The 27431-nt window shown below is 39.9% G+C and overlaps 1 protein-coding gene across 2 annotated transcripts in view; it reads left to right on the top strand.

The window, feature by feature from the left end:
- si:dkeyp-14d3.1 (transmembrane protein 132C) overlaps positions 1–27431 on the top strand; it is a 152021-nt gene that overhangs the window by 84842 nt on the left and 39748 nt on the right. For both annotated transcript variants that reach the window (XM_078952727.1, XM_011479419.4), the window contains exon 4: positions 19354–19540. In XM_078952727.1, the coding sequence (XP_078808853.1) occupies positions 19354–19540 (187 nt within the window). The remainder of the gene's footprint in view (positions 1–19353; positions 19541–27431) is intronic.

Here is a 27431-nt window from a genome sequence, read left to right as displayed (position 1 = left end):
ATAGGCCGTTAAAAAAAGCAGTCCTGTCAAACTGTGAGGGGTGGAGTTCATGGATGACAAAGACACGACAAGGCTGTCGTTTTGGGGCTGAAGCTTTATGTTGAATCTGTATTTATGCACGCTCATACAAGACAAGTTCCTCATTTTTTATTTATCTTTACGTCAACAAATCAACAGAGCGGGTTTTGCAGCGTGGTGCAAAATGTGTTTCTATGATATGCCAGAGAAAAAATGCACTTTGATTTTGAGGAGTTGTCCTTGTGAATGTAAAGGTGAGTCCTTTCAGAATACAAACATTCATACTAGCTCAGCATGCTGGAATCCAGAAGTGGAGGCCTCAGTCAAGTTGTCTTGTTTGCTCATTAAAGTCCCACTCCGATTATCTTTTAATCTATTCTAAAAGAGTTCCCAGTGGTTTTTAAATCATATTCATGTCAGATTAGGCAAAAGCCAAAAACCTGTTGCTTTTAGATACACCTCTCCAACAGCTCGTTAATGCAAATTTCTAACCAGCCAATCACATGGCAGCAACACAATACATTTAGGCATGTAGACATGGTCAAGAGAATCTGCTGCCGTTCAAACCGAGCATCAGAATGGGGATGAAAGGTGACTTTGAACGTGGCATGGTTGCTGGTGCTTAACAGGCTGATCTGAATATTTCAGAAACTGCTGATCTGCTGGGATTTTCACCCACAAACATCTTTAGGGTTTACAGAGAAAGGTCTGATAAAAAGAAAATATCTGAGTATTGGCGAAAAGTGAGCCAGTTCAGACGAGGAAAGCAAAGACGTACGTTGATGTAGTCGCCTAAAGGTGGATGCTTCAATATAGAGTGAAGAAGAGAGCTTGTGGGTTGCCGTTGTAAGTCCTGCACACCACCTATACGCTTTTCCAACAGGATTTTTGCGTCTGCTCCTCATTGACCACAATTTGAATAATGAAATAATTGAATTTTAAGCTTAATTTTCTTTAAATATGTCCATCATTATTCATCATTTAAAAACTGCTACAAAAACATGTTAAAAACACAAAAAACAGATTTTCCTCAGAGTTAGTCTTAGTCCATAGTGTGAATGGAGATCACTTTAAAGCAACCACTTCATAAACTTCCACACTCCTCAAACTGTGGACACCAGGCCATCCTCTCATCTCTCCTCTAAGGAGCCACTAAAACTGAGGAATAGGAAGAATCTATTAAAATCTCTTTTCACATAACTGCACTCGGACCCATTAAGACTTGTTTAACAATGTCTGATGCAAATCATCCAAGAGTTCAAACTGATATATTTAAATCAAAGGGATAATTAGCTGTGAAGATCTATGATAGTGCCACTGAGGCAGACCTTTAAATTTCATCAGCGTAAATGTAAGGCTTCCCAAAAGAAAAGTAATCATGCATTTGTAACTTGTAGATTTCACAGGGACCTCGCAATTCTCACAAAACCCTTCAGAAGCAAATTATTTATAGTTTCCTGACATTTCCTGCAAAACGGAAATGAAACAAAGGATTTGAGATGGATTTAAAGTCCTTTCAGCCTCTTCAAAAAGATTAATCATGCACAGATGTGTCATTCTTTCACTGATATCTTGGGGTCTAGGGAAAATTTGCTTTTCTATGTATGCGATGAAAAATGTCTCATTACATCACAAATGACAATGCTGCATTAAGGAAAATGGTTGGAAAAGTAAAAATCTGGGATTTTAGCCTCTTGATTTTCCCACAAATCAAGTTTTGTTCTGCAGTCCTGAAAATGAGCCACATGCTGTGGGCTTTAAAGTTTGCATAATGTTGCATAAATCATGGCTCAAATGAAACGGGCCAATTACATTAGAGGCAAACAAGAATGGTAAGTTGACAGTCTTATTGCTAACGCTCTTAATAATGAATCAGCCAAATTCCCAGTTGGCTCCATTTACAGTAAAAACCCTCTCTATGGAGCCTCATTGGCTGTGTTTACCAACACACAACAGTTTAAGCTTCCTTTTCTTCTGCTCATCTTTTATTAAAAGAAATTTCATTAGATCAATACTCATTTGCAACATCTTAGATGTGTTACTTCCTCATATTGATGCTAATGGTTTAAGCAAGTCTGAAAGGAACAAGGGAGCGTTATTAGGTTCTGTAACTTAAGGCTGGTGGGAAGGAAGCAGTCGGATTGGTTGCTACAGAATAAATGTGATTCCGTTTTCTTTAGCGGGATGGAAGCAGAAGTGAGGCATATTGTCTGTCCTCTCAGGACAGCCGGCTGGTTGCAGTCGTCAGCCCAAATTACATCTGACTGTTCGGCAGCTTCTGTGTTCCATTGCAGGACAGAGACAACAAATAAAAACAGGCTTTAGACAAACAACTACAGTTGTTTTTCCTGTTTTACACTCAAACAACATCAAATTTAGATTAATCTAATGGAACATATTTACTACATGAATTTAGCTGGCTTTCTATAGTAACACAGGACAGAGAAAGTGTGGTTATGAGCAGACATTTTGAAAGCAGTCCCAGTGGTCTTCTAATTATGATGATGCCCTTTTTTATAGCCAAAATCAAAAAACCTGTTGTCTTCTAGGACATAGTTTCTGCAGAGTGGCAGGAGCTCATTAGAAATTCGCCTGTGGGTGGGACCATGGCATGGAGTAAGTCCGCCTCTTTTTTCTATCATCCAGCTGTTTACACGCTCTCCTGCTATCTTACAACCTCTTAAAATCCCAACCTAACATTACTGGCTTAACAAAATCAATGAGCAATATTGGATCTAACCAGCCGTAGAGTTTTCAGACAGATTCTTGTTAAGACGAGGAAAACAAACACATACATGGATCTATTTGTCAACATGTGGAGTGGAGCAGGGAGCTTATGGCCCGTCGATTGTAGCTTCCATGTCACAGCTACAAGCTTCTTCTGATGGCATTTTCCATCTGCTCCCGATTCACAACAAACTGAATAAAGCATTGCCCATAAATGTAATTTTAAACTGTAAACACGTTATAGGCAAAACTGAAAATTAGTTAACCCACTTTTTAACCACTCTTTTCTTATTTTAAGGTAATTTCTGTCTCATTTTTGACTAGACATTGTTGTTGCTGGGCAACAAAAACATTAGTTTGCCACAAAGATGCATATAAGAAGCTCTAGCTGAAAATGAGAAACTTGGGAAAACATTAACTTTGGCCAGTGATACATTCTGGAAACAAAATATCTCATAAAAACCTCACAAATGGTCTGTTGTGAAATCTCTAAAGCATAAAAACGTGTGCCAGTAATAAGGAAGCAGTTAATTTACATTGTGACATCACTTCATTACTGCTTTGTTCTTTGCCCAACTGTTAGTAAATGTTTATCTATATGCTGTATGAGCCCCATCGCCCTTTATCCATTTTTCTGTGTTTTATATCTTGCAAACACAAAAAATGGATACAGGGAGTAAAAAAGGGCTGCAGACGGCAGTGTGAGATAACATGTGGACAGCCAGAGCTGCTCCTCTGCATTTTAATGTCCTCTCTCTGGATGACCACAGCTTTTGGTCTTTCTTTCTTTCTTCTTTTTTTTATTTGAAGTCTAGAAATAAAAAAAAATGTTGGTGTTTATTTAGCATGCCACTTTACTAAAAGCATCAATTTTACCTTTAGTGCAAAAGTTCTGATCTTCTTTGCCCCTGGAAGTGTAGCTGTACCTGCTTTGCTCGCTGCAGGTAACACTCAGCTGGGGAGGAGAAATTGTCTGAGCCGTAAACATGCAATTGTCAGCAGGTCTTCTGACGAAACATCTGATGTTTCTTTTCTGCTCCTCAACTGCAGTTGCATTTGTTCCATGACTTTCAACCAATTCAGTTAAATCTGGGGTTTGCAATTTACATTTACCAAAAAAAAAAAAAAAAATTCAATTTCGTCTAAGGTAATCCCTGCCTTTAGACCAAGAATTTTTTCTTTAACCTGCACAAAAAAAATAATTACTAATGAAGGGGTCTGGGCTGTGGAAAAACGTGGGTTGAGGTTCCACCCTGGGCACTTCTCCAGCAGAAACCATTTGTGAAAAGCTGAAGACAAATAGAAAAGATGTGGATCAAATCTTCCAACCTGCGCTGCTGCATTTGTGCGTTCAAACACTGACAACCAATCTTTTGCTGTCCTTGGTTATCTCCCTTAGCCTAACAACTCCAAAGCAGAACTCTGTCTGGCTGATAACATGCAGGGAAAGGAAGGGTGCCACCAGTGTGCCTGCAGCTCTTTGCCTGTTTAGCAGGACTTACCGGCCCTGACATGTAATCAGGCTGGACTCACACCTCAGCAGGCCTCTGGGGTATCGAAGGGGAGACCCTGAGCATCTCAACACAGTAGGACTCACAGATATGCTCATGCCTCCAGATGAGATGTCACGGTTTGTACGTGTCACCTTTTCGACTTCAAGCAAACACACAAGTGTGCAATGTTTCTGCTTCTCTCACACGAGCAGTGTATTTGTATAGTCAGCCATATCAGTTTTGTGGCACAATTTTGAACAAGTTAAAGAAAAGAAGATCATTTAGGTTTACTAGGTTTATTAAATTCAACTTGAAATGATGCTGTTCTGTTGTTTATATTACAAAAATGGATAAAAAGATGAATAAGAGCAATAACCCAAAGTACTGTTTCTGCATGTCCTCTCTTTTTTTACATTACTCAACTGAGTTTTAATTAAATTCTGTTCATTCACAACGTACCAATTCAACAGTGAGGTTGTCTCAAGGCTCAACCTGCAAATTCATTTTTGCTTTCTGCATGCCTCACTTAGGATCCTGCCTCAACTTTAGATTAAAATCAAGACTTTTTGTTCAGAACTGCAGCAGTTTGAAGATTTTTCTTGTATGCTGCTTTGGTTAGGTTCAGTGGTTTGTATAATGATCTAAGTTCACATTGTTGGAGGCCTAGCTTGAAATCTGAGTCCAGATAAATTTGATTTAAACAACTTGTTCAACTTAGGGACTGTATAATACCTACGGTCACAGAAGTTGCAAAATCTGCCAAATTTTTATTCTCATCACTCTGAAGTCATTTCCCCCTTTTTCATTTATTTTCTGTTAAGTTAAAGCTTAAAGACCCGCTCCGATTAAAATTGTGTTTTTGGTGTTTTTAATAAGTTCATGTGGAGTTTTTGTGACAGTGGATCAAGATAATTAAGCTCAAAATTGCTTTTCTAGGTATTTTTTTTATTTAAATAGATGCAAATCAGGAGAAGATGAAAAATCTTGTAGCTGTGACATAGAAAATGCTTGAAGCTCGGAGGAGTGCATTTAAACAGATTGTTGATGGTAAATAGGGGTGGGCTTACTCCACACCAGCAGCCCCGCCCACAACCCACAGGCAAATTTCTGATGATCTCTGCAGAAACTATTTCCTAGAAAATGACACAGTTGTTTGGCTAAAAATCATATAATATAACATATCATATGATATGATCATATTTAAAGGACAACTGGGAATAACTGGGATTTAAAGAAAACTAAGAAACTGAAGTGCATTACCATTGTAGTTTGGAACATCTTGGAAGGTGGAAGATGAATGCTGTGTTAAAGGCTGTCTCTGAAGAATTTTGTAACATGCCATCACTAAGGTCATCTTATCCTCTTCTCATTTATGGCTATCTAGGGTGTACACCAGGGGTTGGGACATCAGACCTTAAGGGCCTCGTGTTTGTTTTACAGATAACCTTGTTCTACTTGCAGCTGATAACCTGGTGTGTCCAGCCAATTAGATCAGAGCAAGGTGTGTTGCAAGAGGGAACTGAGATCTGCAGGCCTCAGTTGTTTCATTTTATCTTTCATTTTCTGTAAGTCTTACTTGGTCACACCTTGATTTGGACTCTTTAAAGTGTCTAATGATGAGCGACGACTTCTTTATAAAGACTAATACACTTGAAATGCCCCTGAAAGCAACAGACCATCTATTTTTATCTTTATTTTCTTTGCTTTGAAATTAACAAAGTCCCTTTTAGGTTTTGCCAGTTATGTAATCAGTGTAACTGAATACGACCTGATCAGCAGTGCACTACTGCTAATTACACTCCATTTCTATAGAGGCTTTTAATCTGTGCAGTTGTTCCTAGCTGCCTTTGCACTGCTCGGTGAGTGGATTTTCGACCTAAGGTAGCAGTGAGGCATCTAAAGCTGCCTTTGGTTTGTGAAGGTTACTCCGAAATGACACACTCTTTGATGCGTGTGCCATTGATGGAAAAAGCCTCAAAAGTCTCTCGGCTGCTTTATGAGGGAGAGAAATACTGATGCGGCCAGGCTCTGGTTGGTAGTGCATCATTCTGTGATCTGCTTAAACTATTCAGTCACTTGATCAACGCTCCATATGTCACGGGCTGTAAGTGGGTGAGCTGCACTGAATCACAGTGCTAGATATGTAAATGAATGCCATTAAAGCTCTCTTCCTTCAATTAGTCTTTACATTTCATGACTGAGTACTCCCAATTATGGATCAATGTCTCATTTCTACTCACGCACCCCTGGGTGGATGCAGGCATTTTAGCCATTACCAAATGCTTTATAATGTCCCCCCCTGCCAAGAAAGCCCTTCGTAATCATACTCCTTTAGTTGCTGATCAATGAAAAATGTTGCTGTTCTAAGCCCACTTAAACTGCATGTATAATATATGCACCAGGGCTGTTCTTTTTAGGATCACTGTAAGATCTTATGCCTTAGTCACATGCACGGGCGCAGTGGGTTTTTGACTTGTCCGGGTCCATGGAGGGTCATCTTAAAGGGAGTACAGGTTTGTCTTGAGTCTTGTTCAGCCACCTTAAGGAGACTCATGAAATGGAACGTACGATTGTCGTACATGTGGTAAGTGTACTGTGAAATATATGTAAGGGTAATGTAAGTTACACAAACTTGTGACGTATGGGTGATGCTGTCGTACGGTGCACTCTAGTCATTAGTGAGGTGCACAGACTTACTGACCGTGTTGCACACACGGAATATGCAGGTGATACGTAAGTGCCCTTAAGATGCCCATAGGATGCCCACAAAAATTAGTCTGTGATTGTCTAATGTACTATTTACTAACAGTCATGCTGCAACCATGGAGCAATCCTAGCACTTTAACAGAACCAACAGGCCACTTGCAAACTGTGCAGGGTTCCGAGGGGTTGAAAAAAAAATGAAATATCGATATGACACACCTGTGTCTGACCTACTTCCCCCTTACTTACCCTTATGCGTTGGCTAAAGCTACGTATACACCAAGATTTGACGGGTTCTTGAACACAAATTTTGCACATCTTGCTGCAAGCTTTTTCTTTGACAGCTCTTATATATGATATTTGAAAGACTTTGTTGGGGGACGCCATCCATACATCAAAATGTGCATTTATACGCTTTTACATAAATATCTCATTGAAAGTGGTCCCTTGAACCCGCGTTGCCGAGGTTGTTGTAAACGTAGCTTAAGTGTTTACCAAAATCTGATGCCAGCAGCATGCCCTTAGTAAAAAATGTGCCTGAATATTTTTACGCTATTGAATCACAAAGCGGGCTACGATCTTTAAATTTCGTGCTGGCCACTTGCATACCCTGTACATGCATTTTTTGCCAGCCTGTATCCACACGTACTGTACGGGCAGTTGTTACTATGCATTGTATTCAAACAAATATTCAGTTTTTAGCTTGGTAGTATGTTTTAAATCATTTTTGTGTATATTTTTCATTCGTATTTCACACATGAGCACTTTAAGATGTGCATAGGGGATGGAAAGCTGAACAAGAACCCAGTAACATGCAGGGCTCTCACATAGATTCTCTGAGCAGGTGTTCACAAAAAAAAAAAGATTCTACATCATGAAACATTTCCTTTCGGCTGTGAAAAGCAGCCAATAAATGGCTTTGAAGTTCATGTGTGAGTTTCTTAATTATGGATCCCTCATGTGCTTTCAAGAAAGTAGTATGTGCGCAGGAGTTTACTCTTCCGTCACTTCTTCTCACCTCTCCGATCCCCGAGTCACTACATTAACACAGAGGTACAAGGCAATCATGCCCACGCAGCCTCCCCATTTACTTCCTCACCAACACTGTAATTATCCCAAACAAAGCTGTTCTGTTTACACATTATGTTAACACTTCTAAAACGACAAGACTACAACTTGGATATTTCAATGTGAATGTAACTCCATCCTTGCCAATATGCAAATAGGCATAATTGGTGATCATGGCTGACAGTTCTATTTGTCTTCCAGCATGTTTTTGCAACAGATTTGAAAAGATCTCTGATCTTGTTGGTTGAGGTTAAATACAAACAGTATTTTTTTTAAAGATGCTGGCACTGATCTTGTTCTGCTGGAACAGCAAATTCAACATCTGGCAGGGATGTCCTTACTCATCCATGACCTGCTTGCTAAGCACACACTAATGCAGAGCTGATCCTTTCTGCCGCTCACTCTGTGACACCCATTTGTGGATCTCGCAGAGCCGGAGCTTAACCTCACGTATTCCACAAGCATTTGGGGGATAAATCCTTGATTGCGATAGGGTATCATTGATCTGATCCTGTAGGCCTCTTTAGTCAATGACCCTTGCATGCTGTTCAGGTTTAGTTATATGCCAACAGTAACTCAGCTGAAAGGAGTTAGGTGCTGTGTGACTTTCCCAGAACAGCTCTGCCACTGCAGGTTCTAGCTCAGGCCAGGGTGGTCACAACATCAGCCTGTTGAGCTTGTAAAGAGGGGTGGGGAGAACATTTGCTACCCAGGTTCAGTAAACAGCATCTGCTGCCCCCTGGTGTGTGTGTGGACGAGTTATCAGCAGCATTCCTGCCCATTTACAATATCTAGAAGTGAAATAAATGCTCCAATGTAAAAAGGATTAAATGTACCTACAAGAACTGACATGTTAGTCTTTTTTATAGCCTTTCCATTAAAGATGCAAATGTTCAGTGCATGTCACCTGAGAGCTGATACAAAAGTTGACCAATGAAGAAAACTGTATTCATTAGGGACCCATTGCACTACAGATTCTACAGTACTTCATCCGAGAGACTCTAATGATGATGCGCTACAGAAAAGAATTTTGTTTTGATTAAACGGTGGTGAATGGCGCATTTCATTAACTGAAGGATGTGATTTTAGTTTTTTTTTGTGTGCAAATAGATGTGCTGCTGCTGGATCCCCGACTGATACTTTAACTCGGCTCATTTTTCCTGAAGGCAATGAAGAGCAATATGCAAATGTGATGGAGTTCCCCCTCTGTGTCCCCTCGACCTTTTCCATCCGCCATTCTGCCTCTTTCCCTTCATTACCTCCTAAACAAACTGACCATCCTGGCAATCTGGAAATATATTGTCTTTTCCTGCACCACAATCATGGGCTGTAAAAGAGAATTTTTAAACAAGTAGGTCGAAGTCCCAGAGAAAGACGCCAACCAATCTAATCTAAGTATTTTTTACTGAAGTAAATGCATCTGCGACTTTAAAAGCAAAACTTTTCTCCAAGTCTAAATCAAGTTCCTATTAAATATAAATATTTGAATTGTTTGAGTTTTCCAAGTTCCTTTAATGACGTTTTACATGACTGAGGGGTAAATGAGTCCAGGCCGGCGGAGGACAACGAAAAAAGCAAGTTTGAATAAAAGCTGAACAATTTTTAGTGGATGAGGTCTAAAAAACTGCAGCTAAGATAGTCAGAAGTTTGATCCCTTTATCAGCCTTAAAGCACTCAAGTCAAAAGCCTTTGGTTTCCATCCGCACTTCATTATAATCTTATAATTAATGACAGGCGGTAATTTGTCTGTGTGAATGTTTGAAAAGGGGTGGAGAATAAATTATTAAATTAAAGGCAGTCTCGTGTCTATCAAAAGGGTTTTAATTTAAGCAGTGTTGATTATTTGGATTGCATTTTTATTTATTTGGCCTGAAGAAAAAAGCATTAGTAATATGTATATTTCCTTTTAAACATAGAAGGCGACTTTCCTCAGTTCTGCTGCATGCTGACGGCATGTATTCCTCTTCCCGCTGGAAAATGCACCTTTTCACAAGGTTGCATTTATCTTAAACCAGTTTCCTAACATAACAATGAGGTCACTATGCCTCAGTGACCTCCACAGTCACCAAATCTCAGCCCAATAAAGCGCCGCGAGGACGTGGTGCATCCATGGGATTTGCATTATTGATGCGCAGTATACAGATCTGCAGCAACTGTGTGATGCTTCCTCCAGAGACCAAAAATCTCTGAGAAATGTTTCCATCACAGTCTGGGCCACAAAGAATTAAGACAGTTCTGATGCTAAATACAGTCTAATTTCTGTTGCGTTACAAATAGAAAGTGCATATGCAAAAATTAATTTTTTTTGGTTTAATTTAGTTTTAGGGCTCGATATTTAAAATCTCACTTTAATCATCTTTTGACCGAGTGTAAAAGCGTTCCCAGTGGTCTTTTAGTTATGATCACGCCATTTTTAAACCCAAAAATCTGTGGGGGGGTTTTTAGGACATGGTTTCTGCACAGCTGCGGGCGAGAATGTTGGTGTGACGCAAGCCCATCCCCACTTCCCGTCACCCATCTTACTCTGTTGCTGGCTTACAGCTCCTTACCTCGCCGGTGCAACAAAAAAAACAAGCAATATTGGATCTATCCAGTTTCGAGCCAGATTCCAGCTCAGAAAAGGAAAGATGTTAATGTATGTATTGGAATGGAGCAGAGCAGGGAGCTTGTGCCCCGCCCAGTGTATTTTCTACGTGACAGATGTATTTTTCTAACATCTGATCCTGATTCACAATTATATGAATAAAGAATTACTCAGAAATGCAATTTTGGGCTTAATTTTTTTCATATATGTCCTCTAACATAAGCATGTCCTCCTATTAAATAATTTAAGCTTAAAACTGTTTCTAATTTTCTTTTTCTTTAAATTGTTATGTATAATGAACAGATGGAAACCCAGCCCTATGTTGTGACGCAGCAACAGAAATGAGCGGGCCACAAGCTCCCTGCTCCACTTCATTCTGATACATCCACTCACAGACAAATACATCCAATAACTTTCTAAATTAAAATATAGTTGTTGTGGGACTTAAAAGACATTAATAACATGCATATATTTAAATCAAAAGTGCTGGTTAAGGGTGACTTGATTTGATCACAACATGTTCTTGACGTCTTCCATGTAGAAATATTATGAAATCTTGAAACTGTAAGAATCATGCAGACACAGCTACATAATGATGCAGCTCATGATTAAAATGTAGCCACTTATTGGATATCTGCATTGTGAGTGTCGAGTATAAAAACACATATTTATCCCCTGTGGCCTCAAACAGCCAGCTCTTAGAACGTGTGCTTTTTAACTGCTCAAGTCCTTAAGAACAGCCTTAAAGAAAGAAAATAACCCCCAACTTAAAGCCTTTATGTGGTACAATGTTCTACAAACACGTCTCAAGCCTAAATAGAAACATTTGATTTTCCTAAGTTTAGATTTAGACTATTCCAGTGCTATTCATCCAGTCTCTGCACATTTCACTCTAAACTATTGAAGAGAAATACATTTCCAAATCAATACTCTGATAGAAGCCATATGTTGTTGTCACAGTTGGGTAGCATTTCGAATGTTTTCAGATCACAGCACAAATGATGTTTTTACATTTTCTTGGATCATTTTTTATGTTTTCATTCTCTTCTCTGTGACTTTTTATTCTCTGGTGGTTAGACAGAGCATATCACTGCCAAGCTCTTTACGTCCAAAGAAAAAAACTCAACAAAAGTGAACGCACTTCACTGACATTTGTCACTATTATTCCCCCCTAATGTTGTCCTTTTATTTGAAAATGGTAGAAATGGAGTTTCCCTCTTATCTCTGTCTCTTTTGTATTTCTGATAGGCCAGAATTGAAAAGGTCGGTTGGATGTGTGTCATTGGTCGCTTATCTCTCTACAGCTGCTCTTAGTCCTGGCTTTTCCCTTCAACTTTTTTTTTACAAAATAGAAAAAAAAGGAAGAAAAAATTCTCTCTCTATATATGTATATATATATATATATATATATATATATATATATATATACATAGATACTGTATTTGACTCGAATATTCATGTGAAATAGAAAAATATTAACAGATCCATCTACTCAATTTTCTCAGTCCAACTTGCAGAAAGCGTAATAGTCTTTTAGAGGAGCAATGTACCACTGCACTTAATCTCTTTTTGTGAAATTAGACTTACAATAGGCATTACATGAATTATAGGTATCCATGGAAACAGTTCATATGTTTTTTTTCTTTTCAAATTGACGTTACGTACTTCTCATTGTTGTCTGCACTATCATTTTAGCTTTTTAGCGTATCCATGGTGACACTATATTCAGGCTTGGAGTAATTTGCTTTGATTTCAGAGTGGCTAATCAGGGGTCAGAAAAATGTGACTGGGCTCCTTCAGAGGAGAGATCATACTTCATGCTGTGTTCATTGGAGTTCTTACTAGGAAATCAGCCTTGATAAGGGCTATAACCGCTGATGTGGCTGCTCTCTGGCTGCAGCCGGGGAAAATTCAACTGCTAATGGACACCCCCTCAGAGCGAGACGTGAAACTCATCTGGGTTTTAGAGAATGCATATTGCGTCTAACTTCCTTCTTAAGTTTTATTCAGTTGAAACTATAAGAAAACATTAATTAAAGACAGCAAAAGTACAAATTTTAAACAAAGGACCTGGCCTAATTTGAATTTGCCGAAGCGACTTTTATTTGTAGATGCTAAGAAAAGAAAGGGGACCACAGTTACCTTTACCTAGTTTTGTTACCTGCATAATGATCTAGGAAGCAGCCAAGTGCATTAAACCAATTTTTAGCAATGACCCTAATGAAATCACTACATAGAAAGTAACATTTGCATAATGATCAAGATTTAACTTGAATGTAAACAAGTGCAGCATTACATCTGAGTAAATGTCAAGGCTGCATGTAGAAACAATATGTATATTTATTGCAGGGGTTTGCAACCTGAGGCTCCGGAGCCTCATGCGGCTCCTCAATCCCTCCAATTCTGGCTCTTTGAAGAAAAATGTTGGTTTAAGTTAATAAGGGCTTTTTAGTTTTGGTTAATTTGTTTCAATTGATTAGGTTTTGTTATTTATGCTTAGATTTCTAACATGTTGCATAACTGAGCAACTTAATGGTAAAAGGTTCAACCTGTTGTCAGAGTGGTTTGCTATTATCTTATCTTCTGCTGCACTATAGTGTCTGCTTTTCAGAGGCAAAGTTAAAAATAATAATAATTCATTTGATTTAAAGGGCCACTCAGGGACACTGTACATTACAGAAAAAATAAAATCAGCACAATACAAGCATGATAAAATCAGCTAACGGATGGATGGGCAATCACAGTAAAACAGGTAGTTATAAAGAGGCCGGTTTTGAGTCTGGATTTAAAGATGGGCAACAAATGTGTCAATTTTGATTTGATTTGAAATAGTTTATCTCACGTAATCAAGGAATAATGCACAAAACAATATCAAACTTATAGTATCAAACTTAGGATAGTTAGATATTAAATCAAAGATTGCTTGAAAGGGAGTGGAAGGAAGTGAATTTATATAATCCCACCCCTGTTTTACTGTAATCAATTTATTACATGATTTATAATTTTCCGGTTCAAAGCTTTTAATCTGATGTCAATGCCTTACCAACACAGTTTCAGGTCATTACGTATGCTTAAGTATCAATTGCGGCCAGTAGACAAAACGTGTCCGTTCGTTAACCAGGAACCGCAAGTCCCGTATCAATGATACGGAGGTCCAGGGGGAGAGACATCCAGAGACTTCCATAGTTGGGGGGGGCAAGTGACTGAAGGCACTGCTACCCATGGTGACCAGTCGGATTGGGGGGTACGGAGAGCTGCAGAGAAGAAGACTGGAGAGAACGGAAGGGAGTGTAGATATGGAGAAGATCAGATAGATAAGATGGGGTCAGGTTGTGGAGAACTTTGAAAGTGAAAAGAAGAAGTTTAAACTGTATTCTGAATTTGATTGGGAGCCAGTGGAGTTGCTGAAGGACAAAGTTGATGTGATGAAACGGTGGACTTCTGGAGACTGTGCGAGCAGCGGAATTCGGAACCAGCTGGAGTTTATTGAGAGCTTTTTGAGGTTAACCAAAGAGAAGAGCATTACAGTAATCAAGGTGTGAAGTGACCAGATTATGAACCACAGTGGAAGCAGAGTGGACAGTAAGGGAGGGATGAAGACAATTTATATTGCGCATATGAAAATAGGCGGACCGAGTGATATTGTTGATTTGGTGTTTGAAGGAGAGTGAACTATCAAGGATGACACCCAGACTCTTTAACTGAGGGGAGGGGGAAACTGAAGCAGAGTCAATGGAGAGCGTGAAGTTTGGAAGTTTAAAAGGGTGGATTTAGAGGCAACAAGAAATAGCTCTGTTTTATTACTACTGAGTTTAAGACAGTTTTGAGTGTTTTTAATTTCAAGCAAACAGGAGGTGAGGGAGGAGGGTTAGAGAGACGAATTGGATTTACTAGAGAGATAGAGCTGGATGTCATCCACATAATAATGAAAGTTAATGTTGAATTTCCAGAAGATGTAAGTGGAAGGAAGGAAGTGATAAATAAAAGAGAACAAAGGATAGAGCCTTTGGGAACACTGGAGGAGAAGGATGAGGAATGAGAATTGAAAGATTTCTGCTGAATGAACTGAATACGGCCTGAGAACTAAGAATGGAACCAATGGAGGGGGGTTGAAGTAACGCCAAGAGTGGAAAGTCTATGGAGGAGAATTGAATGTGAGATAGTTTCAAACCTTTACTCAGTTTAAGGAGGATGAGAATGGTGATAAGTCCAGATTCAGCAGGGCGGAAAAGATTGTTAGTGATTTTCAGGAGAGCAGTTTCAGTGCTTTGGGTGGCACGGAAACCAGATTGAAATTTAATAAATGAATGGCTTATTGACCTCAAAAACCTAAAAGAAATGTTGTTTTTTTTTTTTTTTTTATAAATGGTGAGGTGGGACTTTGTGGCTCTTATTAGGTTTTGGTCAGTAAAAAACGAACCAAAATGGCTTTTTTAATATTAGAGGTTGCACTCCTTTAATTTAGTGTCTCAGTGCTAACATGCAAGGGTAATAATTTGGTCCAAAGAGCCAGAATGGGCTGCTGTGCTTTGTGAACAAATGCACTGTGTACAGTAGCAGTGCTGTGTATTTGTGGACACCCATATACACGCGTGATTTGTGCTTACTGGTTTATTGTTGTTCCAGGTGAAGGAACACATGAACAGCAGAGTTTAGTTATGCTGTTTTCAAGCACCATTGAAGCCACAAGTTTGATTTATTTTCCTTCATCCTCAAGTGGTAAAATTAATGCACCGGAGCTCTCCTTAAGCACCTGCAAGCAAACCCAAACATACTCAAACCTTTGCCAGTTTGACTTCATCCCTTTTTTTTCTCATTTCATTTTTTTACATCTTAAAATCAATCAGCAACCCACCCAATGGCTGGAGCGTGCATGGAATGCTCTGACAAAAGAACCACAATGATTTTTCCAGATGCAGAGCTGTGTGACTGTGTTCCAGTGTTGTTCAGTCCAGAAATGATGAGAAGAACGGAAGAACCCCGGCCTGAAAATATCACATCATTTGTCGCGGACAGGCTCCTCGTCTGTCTGCTTGTCTTATTTTCCCAACCCCACGAGACCACAAACACAATGACCCTATCACATTGTGGGAAGATTAAATAAAGGGTTTCACAATGACGCAGTGACTTTGATAACAGGACAACAGAAGTTCTTTCAATTATCACCGCGTCTCTGGAGAAAACGGGTAAAGAAGAAATTCTTCTATTAACTTTGTCCCCAGCCTGTTTATTCAATTTGACATTTAAATCTATCGTTTTTTTAACCTTTCAGTAGCCTAAATTCAATAGTTCTTTAATGTGTTTCTATTAAGATAAGATGGAGCTGAATGACTCTACAGAGAGTGGTTTAGGAAGAGAAAAAATTAAAACAAAGACAGCTTGAGTCAGTTGATAAAGGAGAGTGAAAAGACTGCATTGAAGACGTTAAGTTTGGTGAAAACTTTTGGGTCAAACTGGAACTTGTTAGCTGGTTCAACCAAACTGATGAGCTACAAGCATTCAGCTTAAATTGATGTCTTCTTTCCATTTATTCATCCATCAATTGATGTGACCAGGTCCCGAGATCACTACATTCATAGATGTGTATCACAACCTTGGATAGATGACCTAACACCCTTAAAGTTCTATTAAAAGGTAAATATGAAAACAATCTATCTTCCTATCTAATAAAGAAAAAGAGTAAATAAGGCAAAGTGTTTAAAGACAAGTTGTCTGGGTTTAATGAGCTCTGCTAATTTTCTATTTTTTGGGTGATTTTTTAACTTTTGATGTAGACAAATAGCAAAATATTTGTATCCATCACTAGGTACTTGATGAACTGATAGTGGTTCTTGCCATCTGTGTTTCAACTGAAAGCACCGGTTTTCACACATCTGTATGGGGAGACTTTAAATGTGTCAGTACAAATCCACAGAAGAAAAGTCTGTTTTACTGGTCTGCATGGCAGCTGGCAGTTCACTACATCTTGCTGTGTGGAGCTGTGTCCTGTGGTCCGTGGACCACTTCAGACGGTAGGGTGGTGGAGCTCCATCACTTCCTGTGGTAGAAATCTGTGGGGGTGTCCCTGGGAGCAGTAATTGAAAAGGACTCAGCCAGTGCACTCTGTTGCTTCAATCACCGGGGTCAATCTTTATTTCTTTAGAGGGTGTGTCAGTGCTGTGATTATCGACAGAACCCAGCCAGACTTTACACTAACTTTACACTGTGTTTTCCATTGGCAACTAGTATCAGCTGAAGGTGGCAATAGGCACTTTTAAAAACTGCCACCATGAAATAGGTTAAAAAAGTGAAAATTAATGGTTACTTTGATATCTTCAATTTGTAGGAGTACTGGCACTGGTCATCCATACAATTCTACAGAACAGTGTTTGTCCTAAAACACACAGCAGATCAGACAGCTAAATTATGAGACAAACATTTTGTCTTCAACCACATCTCAAGAGTTTGTGATTTGTTATACAGTATATATATTATTTTCTATAAAACTTTATTTTTTTCTGTGATTCTTTTGATTGTGATCATTTATAAAAATATTACATTTTCTTACACCTTGTAGGGTGTAACCTTTAAGGGAATTATAGAATTAAAGTCCAACTCCAATCATGTTTTGAAAGCGTTCCCAGTGGTCTTTCAATGATGATTTTGTCACTTTTAGTCAAAATAAGAAAACCTGTGTAATTTTCAAGAACATAGTTTCTGCAGAGGAGCAGAAGTTCATTAGAAATTCCTCTCTGAGTTGTTGGCGAGACTGTTGGGACCCCCTTCCCATCATCCATCTGTTTACAGTCTGTCCTGCTAGCTTACCGCCCCTTAACCTCAACCTAATATTAGAAGCTACAACAAAAATGCAGAGCGATATAGGAGCCATATTCCAGCAAAGATGTACAAAGTTCTATTTATCTACAAGTGGATGCATTAGAATGGAGCTTAAGCTGTATAAAATATATTGTGCATTTTCTTTTTTCTAGATGTTCAAAATTTTTAATACTAACAATTAATTGTAAATGCAACAAGAGGTAATATATACATTTGGATTCTTGCACAATCCTTAGCTTTTTTTTATTAATTTTTTTTTTTTTTGCTTTGCTGCTGGCAAAGTTGCCTATTTTCTTTGCAGAATTTGTGATTTTCAATTGGAAGCTATTTCACAGTATGTATACTTCTAATACTCAAAATTATTCTAGCTCCTTTGTTGTGACAAGACATATGAAATCTAAATGGAGTCACAGCTGCTGGTAAAATCCTGCAATCTGGGCCACGGGAAAATTGATATCTTACAATGGGAAAAAAGCTAATAACACCAGTATTTTTCTTCGGAACATCCATTAAGATCTTGAGGGGAGTCTTGAAGGTGGTGCTTTTCGCTCAATGAATAAAGTTGCTGTGGAGCTTTTTTAGTTTATTCACTGTATTCTGTGACATGATTGGCAGAAAACCTGCCTGAGTCAAATTTCCTTGGGTTGGGGAAAGTAGGACATTTGAACTGTGACTGACTCAGTCTCTGCGTGACACTTGGTGACTGTGGTGCATTCAAAGGTTTCATTTTAGGATATTAACTGCATCAAAACTTCCCTCTGTTTTTGTAACATTTCGCTGGTCTGCACCCAGGGATTAACATCTGTCTCAACTCACAGCATTATGGGACAGTTATGTAAGTCCGAACTCAACCTCTCGCCGTCCTGTTGGTTTGCTGTTATGAAATGTAACATGCTATTTGGTTGTGGTGTTAATAATTTAGATATACACCTCTGCAGGATGGGAAAATAGGCTGTTGTCCTCTGCTGTGGGACAAATCTGTCCTTCTCCTGTATACAAAAAGGCATGCAATAAGAATGTTCTGAATATGAGAGCATTTACATTAGTTATTCTTTAACTCTTTTTCCGGGACCTTCTTTTCATTAGTCAGGATCCTTTACAGGTGCGTGTCAGTGTTTCTAAAACAAAACACTCATGCATTATCTCCCTTTTTAATGTGGTTATATTTCCTTTACATTCAATTTACACTCTAAATGTTCTCCTTTTCTTTGCTAATCTGCAGAATTTATTCATCTTTTTTGCATACTGTCAGCCCCCTCCCTCCCCCTCCACACCAAACTACATGAACTCGTTTTGCTCCGGTGTGCCACTGAGGCTGTGCATCAAATTTATTGGCCAGGAGTCCTGCCATTTGACACACGAAACATGGCTTACAGATCTTCTGCTGTTTCCTATCTCCTCCTGCTCTGGTGCAATGCTGACCTTTCTTACCTCCAGGCTATATTTAAACTGCTAGCACCGGAGACTTATGGCGACATGGGAAATTTTATTATCGGCCCCATCCATTTGTCTGACTTAATTCCGGCATGCTGTAGATCGTACTGAACCCTGCTGTATATTTACACTTGTCTAGTACAAACAAGGGCAGCGGTGACAAACCCAGACACCATCACCTTTGGTGGGGGGCGGGCAGTCGTGTGTAGTGAATCGTACCTTGGAACAGCACAGAGAAAAAACAAAGAAATGATAAAGTAGGTCCTATATACAGAGCCCATCAGCTGCTAGAAAAGAAATAAATAAAAGAGGAAAATCCACAGTGGAACTGAAGATATTAAAAATCTTGTTGGGAAATAATATAAAGCAGGCAGTGTCTGAACCTTAGACACATTTAGCACCATTTTTAACGGATTACTGCAAAAGATTAATTAGGTTGTGAAAAATCAAACTTTTAAAGTTTAAGCTCTTATCACCTGTACAACTCATCTTTTTTCTGTGCTCTGGTAGGTCAGACATGGCAGTTCAACGGGTGCTCCAGGTGGATCTCAAGCTGGAAACTTTCCCGGAGCCAACAGGCAGCCGCTGGATGGCCTGGCAGGTGGAGTACCCTGTCAGCCGTGTTGCCTCACAAGAGACCGAGACGGAAATCCGCCTGGCACAAGAAGAGCTGGCGGGCATCGTGCCGCTGGCCATGGTGAGGGACTGCACTTCCAGCTCAGAGCTGCACAAACCAAACACATGACTGCACATTCTCTACTCGTAACATGTTGTCCTGGGAATACAGGATGCCATAATCCCAATTTACACTTTGACTTAACATTTACACTTGACATTGTTTTAGAAAAAATTGTAATAAAAAAAAACTAATATTTTTAGATTAGGATCAGGGTAAGTACCTGTCAAAAAATGACATAAATAGACTATTAACAATTGACAATTAAATTTGTTTACCTGTAACATAAATCCACATTGATTGTAGATGTGATCCATCTACTTGTCACTTTGTTTGAAAAAAAGGAGGATATTCTTATCAGTGACGACTTGTCTTTATAGTCACTGCACATGTAAATCTATATCAGTTTCTGGGTTTCATCAAAGCTTTGAAAGTTAAGCAATGGCATAAGTAAGCCGTAACACAGCACGTTGTTGTGTTGTTACATGTGAAAAACACAACACCGAATATTTCCAATTGTAAAATCAATAAAAAATGTAAATTTAAAAATCAAAACAAAAAAAAGGTTAACAGACGAATTGGATTCCGTCCATAACTCTTTATTTGTCCTTGTCAACTGCAGTCATCTTAAAAAAAAGACTTTTTATATCATTGTATTAATCAGAAAGTATATCTCTAGATTTCAACATAAATATATGGATTCCCAGCTACAGTTATTTCAGTTTCTCTGCTTTTTATTTATTAAAACAGCAGATTTGGAGCATGGGATGTGTCAACATTTGGGTCTTTTACCCCAAAAACAGATGTTAAATTATATCACAGGTTTATGGCCACATGTTTTTAAGAGCAGGTCAGGAAAGTGAGTATGTGCAGCTTACAGCAGGTCTCAGATGGAAAAAGGAGTCTGGCTCTGGCCTGGGGATAAGCCTGGAGCTATGTCTCCCTCAGCAGGGCACAGGTAGTCTTGTTTATAGATTGTCCACCAGAATAGTGCGGTCTTTTTTGTCTGTAGCTTTGTTCTGGAACACTGCTTCTGATACAGATCAGTCACGTCCAGGTAAATAAATAAGACCCATCCATTGTGTTGATAAAAAAGAAAACATTGTCAAATCTGTGCTGATTACAAAAATCTTTTTTTATTTCGTTTTTATTCTGGTCCCACAGATCTGCGTGATAAAGACGTGACTGTTGTGAATTGTTGTTCCCTAAGTGTTGCTTTTATGTCGATGATAGACGCCTGTAAGAGACTGTTTCTGGATTAGGAAGAACCGAAATTATCCTCAGGATAATTGAAGTAGTATTATTTTTGTGCTGGTTTGTGCCAGTTTTTTCCTGACATGCTTTTTATGCCATTGATCTATCCCTTACCTTCTTTTCCTGCTTTAGGAATGTCTGCTACCAAATTTTCCATTGTCAAAAACTGGAAAGAAAGATGTTTAGCTTTTTTTTTTTTTTTTTTTTGTGAGTTGTGTAGTCATTTTGTTGCAACCTAGTCAACCTGCTTTTTTTTAATTGGCTGATTTGTTTGTTGAACAGGGAACTATGGAGCCCATGGACATAGCATTAAAGCAAATAAAAAATTTTGTAGCCAAAATTTGTATTTTGTGCACATAAATTAGTGTTTTGCTTGCTTTTAGCGACACAAATGAGCCTTTTGCATGCAAAACGTTGTATTTTGTGGGCACAAATTAGCTATCTTTTTTGCATAAGTTACTTTGACAGACACAAATTTGTATTTTGTGGCCACAAATTAGCATTTTGTAGCCAGGGACTCAGAGAAGAACTAGAGAAAGCATGGAAAGTGAAGGTGACAGTGGTGCCCATGGTAATTGGAGCACTCGGGGCAGTAACCTCCAAGCTGGAGGAGTGGCAACAACATATCCCTGGAAAGACCTCAGTCCTCTCAGTCCAGAAAAGTGCAGTGCAGTTTCTCATGTTCCTTCTTCCTGATGTTTCCATCGTTTGGCATTGCCACATCCACCACAACGGCTTTCCTCTGTTCTTTATCCACCACTACAATGTCTGGTAGGTTCACCATTACCATCTCTACCACTTTCAGAGGTGATTCCCATTTTGACCTTTGGGTTTCCAGTCCATATTCTGCACAAATGTTCCTGTATATTGTTTCAGCCACTTGATTGTGGCGCTCCATGAATGCTTTCCCTGCCAGCATCTTACACCCTGCAGTTAAGTGCTGGATTGTATCAGGCGCCTCTTTGTACACCCTACACCTTGAGTGTTGTCTGGTGACAACACCCAAGGTGATCTGAGCCTCTATCGCTCTGGTTCTCAGGGTTCCTGAGATGCCAGGATGAGTCCTTCAGTGCTGTCCTATAGACCAGCCCTTTCTAGTCAATGGTAGGACTTCTTGATATCAGCCACTTCAGTGATACAACCCAATCAGGGGTTTGTCCTCCCACGAGGATCTGTCCTCCAGTACTGCATCCTCTGCTCTCCATTGCCTGAGACATTCACTGAGCACACTGTCGGTTGGGGCCTTGACGTTGATGTATTTATGCATCTTGGATATTTCATCCTGGATAGTAGCTTACACACTCACTAAATCTCGGCCTCCTTCCTTGCGGCTAGCATTCGGTCTCAGGGTGCTGGATTTGGGATAGAACCCTCCATGCATGGTGAGGAGCTTTTTTGTCTTAACATCTGTGGTTTGTACCTCGTCCTTTGGCCATCTTATTATTCCTGCAGGGTAACTGATAACTGGCAGTGCACCCGGGTCTTGTTCTTGCCATTGAGCTGGCTTCTCAGTACTGGCCTTACTTGTTAGAGGTATTTGGCTGTTGCAGCTTTCCTTGTTGCCTGCTCCAGGTTGCCATTTACCTGTGGGATTCCAAGGTACTTGTAACCATCCTCAATGTCTGCTATTGTTCCTTGTGGGAGTGAGACCCCTCCTGTTTGGACTACCTTGCCTCTCTTTGTCGGGCTACATTTCTCAAGCCCGAAGGACTTCCCAATGTCCGTACTGTTGATCCTGGTGGTGTAGATCAGGGAATCAATATCACACTCGCTCTTAGCATATAGCTTGATGTAGGGATATATCATGTCAAGACCTATGCTGTCCAGGCCTTCATACCTGAGACCCTTTCTTGGATATCTGCCACTGTAATGGTTACTGAATTCTGTTCAGGGAGGTTGCTATGTTCTTTTCTCAGAGAGGCCAGTTATTTGGCATTCCTGTTATGAGCTGCCTCTTTCTCCCATATACTTTTCCAGTACTGTTCAGTTTCCAGCCTTAGTGAGTCTGCTCTGCTGTCTCTTGTGTGGTTTTAGGCATGTTTGGGAGTTTTCAGTGCTTTAGGTATGGGCAACTGGCTGTACTTCTCAGCCACTTGCCTTTTCATTGCCCTTCTTTGGGCTGATAGACATCCCTTCAAGCTGCCTTGAGTTTTGCCCCCAACTGTTGCTTCCACGCTGGGTATTGTTCCCTCCCAAGGTTGCTCTTATAGCCAAGCATCTCAAGGACCACTGCTGTGGTTGTTTTGGTAAGAATTGCCCTCAATCCTTCATTCACAGTTTTCAGGAGACTTTCAGGTGGTACATCACTTTACCGTTGTAGCTGGTGTCTGGGTTGCCTGTTATTCATTCCAGACATGATCTTGTCTTTCAGTTGCTGCCTCACTCAGCGTATCTGTAGTTATAGCCTACGTGCACGATAGAGCTTCCGGTTAACTTCCGTGTTTCGAGTGTAAGGCCGACAACTTCCTGTTGGTCGTGTTATTGTTGTGGGGAGTTTTGTTGAGTTGCTAGTTTTGAGTAAATAGGAGTGGATTTCGGGTAAAAGACAGGCGTTTGGTGTTTCAACACGTGACAAAGACATCACAACATTGTTGTGTACCCGTGTGTGAATTTGTCAAAGTACAACAGTACTAAAAGCTTTCATAGCTTTCCAGTATATGTGTCGGTGAGAGCCGAATGGATGGTGAACACGGCGGGAGGACTTCACCCCAAGCAAGACAAGTCGTGTTCGTATTTGCAGCAATCGGAAAGAAAATGCGTCATAAACACGCCGTTCGGAATACTTTGCCCCGGTCAGACTCGTTCGGATCAAAATTTCTTTCCGATCGAGATAGCTGGGTTGTACCGATCGTTGTTCATGTAAACGGTCATTCCGATCGTGTGTCACTACTGCTCTGGTTTACGTCATGCATAGATGGTGTTTCGCTGAGAGAAAGCTTTGGAGCTCATACGGGACCGACCTCTGCCCTACGCCCCGCGTAAAGCACCGCTCCGCTCTCGCCCCGCTGGCTCTTCGCCTCTCTTTCAGCCCTCACGAGGGAGATGCGGGGGGATGCGTGTCCACTGACGTCTGGACCCGGCATCCGAGCTCTGCGTTCGGGCTCCGGTGCCAGTGGACCGAGTGAACCTCTCTGAGCAGAGCAGCTGGATTTATTAATGTGTTTGAAGGGAGGGTGCTTTGTTACGTGTGAGTTTATGTTGTTTTGTTATGTGTGAGAATTCGGACTGCGAGTCGACCCGCCGCTCTGGGTTAGCGGCTGCCGGACTCGCGAGGACAAAGCAGAGCACACAGTGTGTGTGTGCTTTTCAGAGCAGAAATGCCGCTCAGTCCTTAGAAACTGTTCAAAAAATCACATGGAATTGTGTTTCCAGTTGTGCCCCGACAAAATAAAGGCTGATGTTGTTCCCAGACATTTACGTGCAGCCAGGATGCAGATTGCAGCATTTCCCACATGGTTTGTCCTGGATTTTGTGTCCATCAAAAGGCTAATTTTGTTAGCCTATCCTAACACTGGGTTCTTCTTCCAGGTTCTTCCACAAAAAAAAGCACTGACCACACGGATTAAATATAAAATGATGAGCGAACAGGCATTTCATAATATTCATAACATTAATAAAAGCACGTTTGGAGGATCGCCTTGTATATTACCGAGCTGCTGCATAAATATATGTGACAGCAAAGGTTTGTTTACAACGGGACACATTTTCCTTCCGGTATTTTCGACACTATATTTTTTCGACACGATATTTTGCCCATGTAACCACGCACTGGTCGACAATCCTGTAGATGTCGTTCACGTCGATTTTCGGGAGACCTTGTAGATAACGGGTGAAATGTGCCATCTTTCGCAATCAAAATCTGCCGTGTCGCTGCTATAGAAGTCGCAAGCCGGAAATGGTCCTTAGTTACGTGCACGGAGCCTATTGGGGCTATGTTCCCAAGTTCAGTTTGGGAGTATGGTATAGCCTGCTTTCTGACCCGGTGTTCTGGCTCTCCTATGGTGCTTCATTTGTGTTGTACCACTTCAATTTCAAGTTGTGATAGGAGTCGCCATTTGTGGATGTTGGAAAATTGAGCTACTAGTTGCTTGGCAGTTATTCATGATTGTGAGTTTCAAAGTTTCTATTCACTCTTCTGTGTAGATGTTTGAATATAATTTAATCCAAATATTCAGTATAAATATATTTTTTTTAAATATCTTTTACAATAAGTAAGAAATCTGTTTAAAAGTTTTGCTCTAAACTTTAGTAATCCTGACCAGAAAATCATCCCAAAAAGCAAAATAAAGAAAGAAAATTTTAACAAGAATGACTTAGAAACTGTTAATTACATTTTTTGTTTCATCATGAGGTTTGACTGTAGACTTGAATTCACAAAATCATTTTCTTCAAAGAGCAGTGCCCGCGCTGACAGCCTCCAAAGGTGCACACTACCTCATGCTAAAGTACGTAGCACCAACACAAATACTTATACATGAAGACACATTCAGAACTCATTAACTCTGTCTGTCTTCCACAGTCCCCCTTTCTTTATATTCACCCCCCCCCCCCCCCCCCCCCCCACACACACACACAAACACACACTCACACACACTTGGGTGTTGAAATCTGCATGCACCAAAATGAGAGAAGCACACAAGCGAGAAAGAGGAAGGCTGAATTAGATTGCTTGGGATCACTGTGGCATGAAAAAGCTCGCAGATACGGCCCTCGCCCTCCTCCCCACTACACTCCTGGCTGATAGAAAAGGAAGTAAGGTAATGTAAAAGCAGTCCCGTCACCCCCCCTTACACTCACACTGACACACAGGGAGACATACCGCACTATCCCCTCCCTGAGAAAACACGGCCAGGTTTTAATACAAGTGATTTTTGCACGTGGCATTTCAGAGCGGGGAGGTTAGAGGAGCAAACTTATATATTAAATGTAGAACATTTGGAGAAAACCACATGAATGATGCTGAAAACTGTTAACAAAGCAACTTTGAATGAAAGGTTGTATTTTTGGTTGAAAAAGACGACATGTTTTACATGTGAACGTTTATTATTATTACTATCATTATTATTATTATTATGTGAACTGTTTTAGTATTTATATATTTAAAGACAACTCATGATTCCAAAATAATGCTTTTTACAAAAACTGAAAGCATCTGGAAGATTGGAAGTGCAGTAAAGAAGCACTTCAGTGTTCTCATCAGACGTGTTCCTGGTTTTCTTTAGTGCCACAAAGCTGAGGTTTGGATTCCATCTGTTGTAAAAGGCTGCAGTGACAGTGGGCGTATTTAGCATGTGATCTACGATGTGCTGATTTATTCCCAATGGCAAGTTTCATGACTTGCTGATGGATGTAGCAGAACAGAATGGCAGTGTCAAAGTTCTCAACAGTATATCTGTGACCATGAATCAAAGTAGCTCAACTATTTAGCAGTTCTTGCCTGTTTATTTATTTTTTGAGAAAAATATTAGATTATGACTGAAAGATAACGCTATACGTAACTAATATTTAATAATCAAAGGAAATCTTCCTGATGTCAGACTTTCCTATTGCAATTATTTTAAATAAAAGGAAAGAATAATTTTTTAAGCAGAAAAAGCATGCATTCATTCTACAATCTTTTTTAATCAAGTTAAGAGAGGAGATTTCACAAAGCATGCTGAAGGCATCTGTTGACACAGGAGCTTCTTTACAAAGTCTATTCATCTGTAATTAGCTCTAATTAGTCTAATTAACTTGGACTGGATTTTGTTGTAATGTAAAAGCTGCTGTGACTGTGTTTTTGCCCCGAAAGTCCCAGGAACCGAATGAAGATCTATGACAGAGTAAAGGTTGTAATGTAATAAAGCTAATGACTATCAGTAATGGGAAGCTTATTTTGAGTTTTATCTCATTTATGGCCCATTACTTCAGTAGTTCCTGAGACCCAATTCTTGCACATTTACCGTGTGGTAAATGATTACACCTTTGCAGCAATAGATTAATACAAAAACATGGTTTTGCTGCATTATCTGAGCCCAGAGATGGGTTCTGCCACGGGAGACATTTGTGGGAAAGCAGCAGCAATGTTTTGAAAAAGGATTTTTTTTTTCTCCTTGAAAAAGCCTGCATCCTGTGTGTTGTCGCATATTCACCTGCAGTGGGAAAGCTCAAAGCACCGCCTGCCACTTTGTCGGAACTTTCAAAACATCACGTCGAATTTCTGCAAATGCTGCAACATTTTCAAAAAGAGAAAATGAAAGAAAAGCCCTAAAGTTGTAGTCACTTTAAACCAAAGAAAAGCCTCAGAGCGCCGACTGTTGATTGTAAGAGAATGTTTGCCTCCTGTTCGTTGCTTTTTAGAATGTCTTCCCCCTCGCTAACTCTTACTTCCTAAATATTTCTGTATTTCTTGACAGGTTTTTTTTCTCAATCTCCACATCCTTTAAAGTTTATCACCTCATTTTTTTTCCTCATCTTGAGATAGATTTTCAGTGTAATCATTGAAAGCCAGTGCAGAGTCCTGTGCATTCAAGGATGCTGATTTGTTATCTTTTACCACTGAGAGGTGGGGCGCTCCTGTCCAGACGGCCCTCGCTGTCATTACCTACGCTGCAGATGACGCCTGGTGATGGAGAGGGAGCAGCAGGACAGGACATACATCATATCTTCATTCATCAGT

Source organism: Oryzias latipes, chromosome 9 (assembly GCF_053564925.1).
Source record: "Oryzias latipes strain Hd-rR chromosome 9, Olatipes_Hd-rR_3.1".
NCBI classification, from domain to species: Eukaryota; Metazoa; Chordata; class Actinopteri; order Beloniformes; family Adrianichthyidae; genus Oryzias; species Oryzias latipes.
This window is presented reverse-complemented; position numbering and strand designations above follow the sequence as displayed.